At 35.6% G+C, this 10,104-nt stretch overlaps 1 protein-coding gene across 1 annotated transcript; it reads left to right on the plus strand.

Annotated features, from left to right (window-relative positions):
- The first annotated feature begins 216 nt into the window (after positions 1-216).
- Positions 217-6,665, plus strand: LOC147523326 (benzaldehyde dehydrogenase, mitochondrial-like). Its single transcript, XM_086598144.1, is given in 12 exon segments — positions 217-417; positions 1,489-1,623; positions 1,710-1,852; positions 1,973-2,126; positions 2,930-3,040; positions 3,043-3,158; positions 3,900-3,989; positions 5,300-5,473; positions 5,584-5,721; positions 5,835-5,972; positions 6,068-6,129; positions 6,206-6,665. Coding segments are annotated over 12 exon segments (1,617 nt in total). The 5' UTR covers positions 217-335; the 3' UTR covers positions 6,480-6,665.
- Positions 6,666-10,104: the final 3,439 nt, after the last annotated feature.

Genomic DNA, 10,104 nt, shown 5'->3' on the forward strand with positions numbered 1-10,104 from the left:
ATAAGATATGATATTGACCAACATTTTTAGATAGTGGACACACGTGTTAGCCAAATAGAGGTCCGTAAATAAAAATGATAAACCCAACTCACACTCCCATTTTCTTTCCTAGTCAATGTCAATACACTTAAGGTACTAGTTTATGTTCCAGTACTACGAGGACACCAAATAGTTTCTCCACATATCTATCTTTAATGCTCCAGTTTTCCTTTATAAGACTTTGAAGAGTTAAAGAGTTGAAAGTGAGAGTGATCTATTTTTTATGCTTTCAGATCTCTGCAACTTCATTTATACCTGTCCTTGAATCCACTTCTCCACACTACACTTTCTGAACTATGGCAGCTAGAAGAATATCTTCTCTGCTACTCTCTCGTTCTTTCTGCTCTCTTTCTAATGCATCCTCGTTTTCTTCGCTTGGTAATATATACAGCTTAGCTTAAAAATAAAAATATCAACTTTTTTGTTGTTGTTGTTGTTCATGTGTATAACTTTCATAGTTGTTAGTTGTTGAATTCAAGTTTTTGATGAATTTGATGAGATGGGGTTGTTTTATATTTTGTTTTAAGTGTGGGGCTTTTTTTTTTAGGATATCTTATCTTGTTGCAGTTGAAAAGACTATTTTTTTGTACTTGTCTTTTTATAAAGTTTTTGACTTTTGATTCATCAGGGATTCAGTGAAAAAGAAACTTGAATGATAAAATAAGAAAAATAATGAAAAAAAATTGATATGGAAGAGAGGAAGAAGACTTGTGAAGTAGGAGTTGATCTAGCATATTGAATTTACATGTACAAAATTTGTTTGGAGCTTTAATCATTTTTTTTCTTTCATAGGAACATGAGGGAAACAGGACAAATTACTGTCTAGTCTCTATTATTGTGCAATCCAATATAGTTCAGGAAAAATGATGTTTGCTAGTATTCATGTTCGACCAAGGAAGATGTTGTTAGCTGACCATGATCAGACTTCAGGAAGCAAAACAAGATGCAGTCAAACATATAAAAATTTCCATAAACTCTCTTAGTGTTCACCTAGTTATATTAATTGAACATAACAGAGCTTCTTTAATTGAACATTACAGTAGTTTCAATGTATCGAATAAATTGGTACCCCTGCAATGTAATTGGCATCATTGTTGGTAGTTTCTGTTCGTAGAGTCTAGTAGACTATGACCACTTTATTTCTTCTCTTATGAAAGCTTCAATTCCTATACACCACGGTTCCCTTTCGATAGTTTCCAACTCACAGAGAAGAATGGAAGCCAGTACAATTAGAGATTTCTCTGTGCGTTGTTCCATTTGTGTCACTTTAGAAGCAAATATGTTCTCTCAACCAATTTAGTTAACAAAATTTAGAATGCTCTTAGAGATGTTACATTTAAACCTGTAATAGATGCTGAACTCATTTTTTGTTGTATACATGTCTTGTTTTGGCTGTTTCACTATTTGTGTCCTGAACACAAGTTGAATGTTTGAACTTGAATATTTCAGGTAGAAATTCTAGCCGTGGAAGAGGCCTCTGTAGGTTTAGCACTGCTGTTGCAGCTGAAGAGCCAATTAGTCCCAATGTCCTAGTAGAGCATACCCAGCTTTTAATTAATGGCCAATTTGTGGATTCCGCCTCAGGTTTGTTTCCCAGTATTTAATTTATATTTTTCTTTATGACATCGCGTACCTTAATACTGACATTGTTGAATATCTTTTGATGCCAGGAAAAACTTTTTCAACTTTGGACCCTCGGACCGGAGAAGTGATTGCTCATGTTGCTGAAGGTGACGAAGAGGATATTAACCGTGCAGTTGCTGCTGCTCGCAAGGCATTTGACGAGGGACCATGGCCAAGGATGACCCCTTACGTAATATTTCTTTTGTTTTTTTCTTTGCCATCATCTTGTAGAACGTTATTGGCTATTTTTGAATGAGGCTGGCGCCATTCTAAATTCTCTGGGTTTATTACTTGGTTATTTTTCTTTTAGGAAAGATCATGTATAATGTTCCGGTTTGCTGATTTGATTGACAAGCACAATGATGAGCTCGCAGCACTAGAGAGTTGGGATAACGGGAAGCCTTATGAACAGGCTGCAGGAATTGAAGTACCATTACTAGCACGTCTGATGCGATATTATGGTGGTATGTGCTATAAAGTAATGTAGCATCCCAACATATATTACTCTTTCGAGTTTTTTTTTTTGCCCACTATTATTATTTTGAATATTCGATTATCAAATATACTCATCTTAAATTGATGTTCCAAGGCGTTAAGGGCCTTGAGATTGACTGTGTCTTTGAAACTATTTTAGTTGGATGGAAGAGTCCACCTTTTAATTCTATTTAAAGTGAGGCTTATACATAATAATATGTATTTTATATGTTTGTAACTTTGTATGCTTGATTGTCTAGTACTATTTTTTGTTAAAGCTGTAATATAGTGTTATCCTTTTCACCAACTATGACCAATAATTAACACGGATATATAAACCACTTCCATATCTTTTCATGTGTGCCTACTGGTTGTCATTCCAAGTTCTGTACAACTTCAATATTATCTTACTCAACGAATATTCACTATTCCTCATTTACTTTCTTATTCTTGTTCTTCTATGTAGATATACTCTCTCTCTGTCTCAGTATAAGTATAGTCAAGTGTTTGAGGGACTAAACTTTGAAAATTGTGGTGGTGTATGTGGATGCATCTCCTTCTTTTTTCTTTTGATGAATAATGCAAAACTGGGAATTTTTGTCACCTCTTCTACAATTAGTTACTCATTGAATTTTTCCACTAAACTTCTTGATTTTTTTTTTATTTAAAATATTATCACACCGCATGCTTGTGACACAAATGCCACTCCATGAGGCTCACACATTAAAGTTTTGTCTTGCGAAATCCCCAGCTTCATGTATTAAGCTAAAAAAACATTGCTTCACGAATCCAGGTTGGGCAGATAAGATCCATGGTCTCACAGTTCCCGCTGACGGACCATATCACGTGCAAACCCTTCATGAGCCGATTGGTGTTGCTGGTCAGATTATTCCGTGGAATTTCCCCTTCTCATGTTGGCTTGGAAAATTGGACCTGCATTAGCTACGGGTAACACTATAGTTCTAAAAACTGCTGAGCAGACACCATTATCTGCTTTATTTGCAGTAAAGCTGCTCCATGAGGTTGGTATTTGGAATCGTTGTTACTTTCAAATTTCGTTCAGTACATGTTAACTTTCTTTTGTTTCAAGTTGTGAACATCTTGCGGATTATTCCAGTATTATTTTGCATTCACATGTATAAATGAGATACTATGCTTTCACCATGAAACTTCTGCAGATGTGACCCTAACAACTTTGAGTGTGCTAAGGATATGACTCAAGTTCATTGTTATATGCCATTAAGGGTGAAAGGAAATCCCACTAAATCAAATACTACCAGCTACACTCAACAATAATTCACATAATCCATACGTATTTATCTCAGTCAGGCTCAGCATATATAAGTATACAACTTTCTAAATGAGAAAAGATAAAGGAAGAATATGCTAAATGCACAAAAGGCTATGTTGATATTTGAAGCAGCGACCGCATTTTCGTGATTATGGTGCAGACATGAGGCAAAACCTTATGCGCATTTGATAACACTTCAGTTTTATTAGAAACATCCGTACTTGGATATTCACGGTTTTCTGTCAAAAAAAGACAATGAGTATGGGAAGTCAGTTGTAATCATTGATCTTCTCTTTCTGCTATAAACTTACTTGTGCAAGATCATATACTTATAATTTGATTGGTTTGGGATATTTTATAAATTTTTCTTTCTTAGCTCATACGTATTGCATCAGCGTTGGTGTGATTTGCTCTCTTAAATAATATTTTTTGCAATTCTTCTTTTTGACTCTCAACTGGAACTCCATGGCAGGCTGGGCTGCCTCCAGGTGTCTTAAATGTGGTTTCTGGGTTCGGTCCAACTGCTGGTGCAGCACTTGCCCGTCATATGGATGTGGACAAGGTAACTTAAGAGACTTAAGATCTTGTTATGCACGGTAGTGTGGATTTTAGTATTAGTTGAATCCTGCATTTTATATTTTTCCCTGGTACAAGACTGAGTTTATAGCCCGGATATATGAATTCTGTATCCTGGTTAGTTTTCTACATTCATGTCTATTATGAGATTGGATGAGGTGATACTGTGAGTTTGTTTTACCTTTTGGCTCACTTGGATTGTGGAATACTTGTAAGGGTCACTTGATCAACTTTGAATTTAGAAAAGAAAGATTGACCTATGTTCTTAAGGATTCAGCCAACATGCTTATTCCTAAAAGATGACCTTGTTGATCTAGAATGCAGGTAAAAACTAAAAACTTGTTTCTGGACAATTCTAAACTTGATTCTCCATTGCCTAGTGAAATACGATTCTTGTTAAATCTATCTTACCGATTTAAAGTTGATTCTATATTGCTTAGTAGCTAGTGATATACTGCTTGTTGTTAATCTATCTTACCGATTTAAAAGTCCTTAACAACCTTCAAAATATTTACCTTTCTCAGTTGGAACAGGGATAAATTTGAAAATAACTATCATTAGATACCAGATATATACAAATCAAAAGGAGTGACGAAACATTGAGAAGTTAACATCTCATGAGGCTTGAGGCCTTTTGAGCACAAGTTGGAGGACAGTTATGTCAAGTGCTCGAGCTTGAAAGGGTTGAGTATAACCGTCACTACTGAGGGTTATTAAAAGTTCAAACAATACAAAGAAATTTAAGGTGTGTAAGTTTTGCATAAGGGAAAGGTTCGTCAAAGAAGTCTCAGGACATCAAGGAGAAGCTCTTTTGGTATTTTAGTAACAAGGCGTAATCCTCACTTTTAAAATGTTAGTTTTATCGCATTAGGTAGGTTGCACATGGCACTTTCGCTAAGTATGTCTCATATTAGTTTTCTTTTTGTCTTGAAGTGTTATATGTATTGGTCATCTTTAAGTGTTTGATGTTCTTTAAACTGGTTCCGGTCTGTCTTAACCCCTCAACTTATTCAAAAGAAGAAAAATAAAAATGTAATGGTCGTCGAGTTTGTAATATTTCAATTGTCGCAACGTGTTGTTTATACTTTTTAACTACAACTATGCATATTAGATTCTTTTTCCCAGGATTTAACTTCTGCAACCACCACAAAGGGCCCTCTTTGAGTATTAGAAGAGTAATACATTCTATCTAAGGACTTGGTGTATGATAATGAATAAAAATTAAAATGGGTGAGTGCACATAGCTATTGGTTTCAACCTTATGATTTCTAAAATTTTCTTTTCATTCTTCTGCAGCTAGCATTCACTGGTTCAACAAAGACTGGAAGAGTTGTAATCGGACTGGCCTCACAAAGTAATCTTAAGCCAGTTACATTGGAACTAGGGGGGAAATCCCCTTTTATTGTTTGTGAAGATGCTGATGTTGATCAGGCTGTCGAGCTTGCTCACTTTGCCCTGTTCTTTAATCAGGTAACATTGTAACAATCAAGATATCCTGATAGTCTTGCAAGTACAGATATTTTTTGAGTTGTTGATTTGTTTTGCCCTGATATATTTTTTTTATTATTATTTTTTTACAGGGACAATGTTGCTGCGCAGGGTCTCGTACATTTGTGCACGAAAGTATACATGATGAGTTTGTAGAGAAAGCGAAGGCACGTGCCATAAATCGTGTCGTTGGTGATCCCTTCAAGAAGGGTGTTGAACAAGGTCCTCAGGTAGGAAAGTACACTCTCACACAGCTTGGTGATATGCTTTATGTTTATTTAGATCTAATATTGTGACTTTACATATTATAAGTTCTATTGATATCCCTGTTTTAAAATTTCAGGTTGATTCTGAGCAATTTGAGAAGATCTTGAAGTACATTCGATCTGGAGTTGAGAGTGGGGCTACCCTCGAATCTGGTGGTGAAAGATTAGGCTCAAAGGGATTCTATATAAATCCCACTGTTTTCTCGAATGTCCAGGTATCACTTCACCACTTAACAGAACAGCTTGAACCAAGAGTCGAAGACCGAAAATAAATTAGTGCTGACATGAATGATATTCTTGTGCATAATAGGATGATATGCTTATAGCAAAGGATGAAATATTTGGTCCAGTGCAGACAATTTTGAAATACAAGTAAGCTATGAATCTTTACATTTCCATCTTGCAAACAAGTTAATTTTTCCATTTGCGTTAATGTTTTGAATGACAGGGACCTTAATGAGGTGATTAAAAGAGCGAACAACAGTCCCTATGGGCTAGCTGCAGGAGTATTCACTAAGAACCTCGACACTGCCAATACATTGTCTCGCGCATTGAGAGTTGGAACTGTATGGGTGAATTGCTTTGATGTTTTTGACGCAGCTATCCCTTTTGGTGGGTACAAAATGAGTGGACATGGCAGAGAAAAGGGAATATACAGCCTCATGAACTACTTGCAAGTAAAGGCGGTTGTTACCCCCTTGAAGAATCCGGCGTGGTTATAATACGTTAATTCTGTCTTGCTTCCGCAGCCAAATGGTTATAGAAGAGCAAAGTTTCACCCTGTCAGGAAGCAAACAAATGATGACGAAATCAACCTCTGTTTTCCAGATACTTGTTGGGAGTGATAGTAACTGTATGTTGTACCTTTTTGATGTCTAAATAAATATGGTTCTATGTCTGTTTTTTCATGCGTATACCTTTATCAATTTCTTTTTTCGCCTGCGATAAACCTTGCAACTTTGCGAATTGTTCTCCACGACAGTTAGTAGAAGTGTTGTTTTACATTTTTCCAATATGGAAAGGTATGCGTCAACTTGGTCGGTGGATGATATACTGGTATGTGTGAAGGCAATGTAATAGTTTCAATAGACATCTCCCTCAGCTCTCAACATTGCATGAGAGGAAATTGGGAGTGCATGGATACCACTTAGCAAGCCCTGATAACTGATTGATGTCATATTTGGTCCTGCTAAAGAGTTGACAGGTCTGACGGGTATGGATAATGAATACATCTCCTTGCACCAAGTTCATCAGCTTGTCCATGATGCGAGCTAAACACTGATGTGTTGGATTGAGTTTCGTATAAACACTGATGTGTTGGATACTTGGTTTTCGTATACTATTGGGAACTGGTGGATGTTACAGTGTTAGTAAGTTAGTGCATGCTAGCGTCCATGTGCGTTCTTGAATCCTCAGGCCTTCAGTAAATTATCCTGCCAAAACCATAACTTGTTCATTTTTTAGTGTTAAAAACTGATGCAAACCAAAAACGGATGTCGTGCATGTCGGTTTTGTCCACCTGATATAGTGGGATTTTGTTATCCAAGGGTTTTTGTAGTTTCGTTAAAACCCTTTGGCTGTTTGGTAAATTGGGTGACCTGTAGAATGAATAAGACCTTTTATATGGTATTTGGTTGTTTGGTCCGGTCCAAAATGAATAAGGATGTTCTTTGTGCATGTCGGTTTTAAGAAAAAAATAAAATAAAAAACTGTTGTCCACCTGATTCTATAGAATTTCCATAATAGGGATTTCTTCATTAAATGTATCCTCCTTTTTCTTTTTCTCTTTAAAATTGGGTTTATTGTATTGATGATTTATTTGTTTGTGCTTCTTGGTGGGTTTGAGGAATCAATTCCGTGTGACAAATATATTATATACAAATAAAATTTCGTTTTGTGGATTTTAAATTGGATTTTGAGTTTTGGTAACTTCAATAATTTAATTTTTGACAAATTATATGAATGAGAATGTGGACCAAACATCTGCCAAAGTAGACGTGACTTTACTAAATTTGGTCATTTTAGAGACTGCCCTTTTTAGAATTTGCCTAATACATCAATCAATACAGATGGAAGGTGATAGAGTTGTGCAGAGAGAATTGTGGGTCTTCATGAAAGTCTATGAGAAATAGTATATGTTACAAATGTTAATCCATACTTGTTACAAATGTCATTCTATTGTTTGGTCAAGTATACATAGCCAACATAGGGAGTTCAATCTTCTTTAGAGAAAAGTACATGCCATCTCTATGAGACAAAAAATACTACTCCATGCATAGCTTGTGATCTTTGTTCTTTAGTTCTCTCTACAACTTCATCTATATCTAATTGCATTTAATCCTTGACACTTTCCGGCAATGTTGACTCTTAAAACAACTTCTGTCCTCTCCCGTTCATTGTTCTCTCCTTGTTCTTCCAATGCATCATTGTTTTCTACGCTAGGTAAAGATTGTTGAATTTGGTTTATTGATGAATTTGACACAACGGGGCTGTTTTATATTAGCTGAAATTTGAATGTGTTATTTGAATAACTTGTTGGAATCTCTAAGTGTATTTCGAAATACTTGTGAGTGTGTGCAAAGTGGAGGAGATGAACCATATGTGTTCTCTCCACTTTAGTGCATAGTAGATAGTCCCACATTGGTTATCCACCACATCGGTAGTGGGTTGGCTTGGGCTTGGGCTTCATGTTGTGGGTAGTGGTTAGACCAATAGCCTAAACTTGTTTTGCCTTTTTTCTTGGCAAAGAAGTTTGATTGTTCTATTAGGAGTTGGTCTCTCTTCCTCCTAACCTCTATAAATAGGACTGTGAGTCCATAGAGAGATGAGACTTGATCGTAAACTCAACTCGAGAAACGTAAAACTCAAACCAGTTATCCTTCTCTTCTTGTCGAGAGAAACCGAGTTATATTGCTATTCTAAAGGGTAGTCGTCCATTCTAGTGCAAAGTCAGAGTTCCAAGAACATAACCATTGAATCCTGCCAGAGAAGAGCCTTCATCTTCTGCACCATTGGACTCGGAAGGGCTTAAATCTTTCCTTAAGGACTTCCCTAATATTTTTTGGTTATTCCTTCTTCACTTCCTTGTTTTTTGGAGATAAAACAAAAATCTAGGTTTTAGTTGCCTTGTTTCATACAACTATTCTAACAATCTTAAGGAAAGATTTTTGTCCGTAGTAAACAAAAGGAGAGTGAACCTTTACAATACAAAGATAAAGAGATTTTACTTTGAGTTATTGTTTGGAGAGATTGTAATATTCCTTCCCAATTTTCTAATAATTTCGTTTTTTTGGTAGGGAAACCAATTAAAGATTGAATATTTATTGATCTTTTGTGGTTTATCAAACCCTATATGGTTTAGACCTTTCTCCTACGTTTGTTAGAGAGTCAAATATGAGATTTCTATCAAGAAAAACGTCAAAGTTTGTCTTTTTGACAGTTATCTAGTTACGAAAACTGCTATAACTTTCAGCTCAGAGCTCGGTTTTGCAATCCGCTTCTTGTGTTGGATAGCCGATTCAAAGAGCTTTCCAGTGGTATAAGGCTTGATACCCAATTCGTCCTGAGCTGGTTTAAAATTACAGTTCTTTTGAACTGTTTTTCTAGAAGGAGGAAAATATGGTAATCCGGTTTTTCAATCGGTTAGGTATCGTATTCTTTCACTCTTTGCAATTCTTTTGGTTGAATTATATGGTGATATTCTTGCCTTGAGTTGCATGCTAGTTTTCTTAGGAGGAAAATCCCTAAGCTTAAACTTCTTTAATAACCTAGTCAACAAATTATCGTATTTATTTATCAATGAGGAATTAATTAGTTTGACTAGAAGTAGTTTGATATTAATTTTCTTTGTACATATGTAGATGTATGTAAATGGTCCAGAGAGACCTTAAGATAGTTAATATCAACCTCACTCAAATCTTGGATAGTAATTATAATGTATTCAATGCAAATTGCTTACCTTTATTGAGTGAACGTGTTGTTACCGAGATGGTTATAATTGTCTCATTGTGAAAATACATGTTAGATGAAGTAACTTGTAGCTTATATCCAATATAGTATATGTTAAAGTTGTGTAGCATGCTAGTTTTGGATATTAATCATCGTTGAATTTACTTTAAACTTGATAATAGTTTATTGATAAATTTTTCTAGTTGAAGACATTAATGGGTTGAGCCATTAGATGTTGTGGTAGTACTTGAGGTCTTGTTGATAAGGTATTCTATCTTACTTGAGCTCATGTAAAAAGAGGAGGTGGAGTCCTCGGTTGTTTTGCATATTCATTGGCTAGATTTGCTTAAATATCGTGATACTTTTGTTGTGAGGGGTACAGTTAAAGTTTACTTTTCC

Source organism: Coptis chinensis, chromosome 1 (genome assembly GCF_015680905.1).
Source record: "Coptis chinensis isolate HL-2020 chromosome 1, ASM1568090v1, whole genome shotgun sequence".
Taxonomy (NCBI): Eukaryota; Viridiplantae; Streptophyta; class Magnoliopsida; order Ranunculales; family Ranunculaceae; genus Coptis; species Coptis chinensis.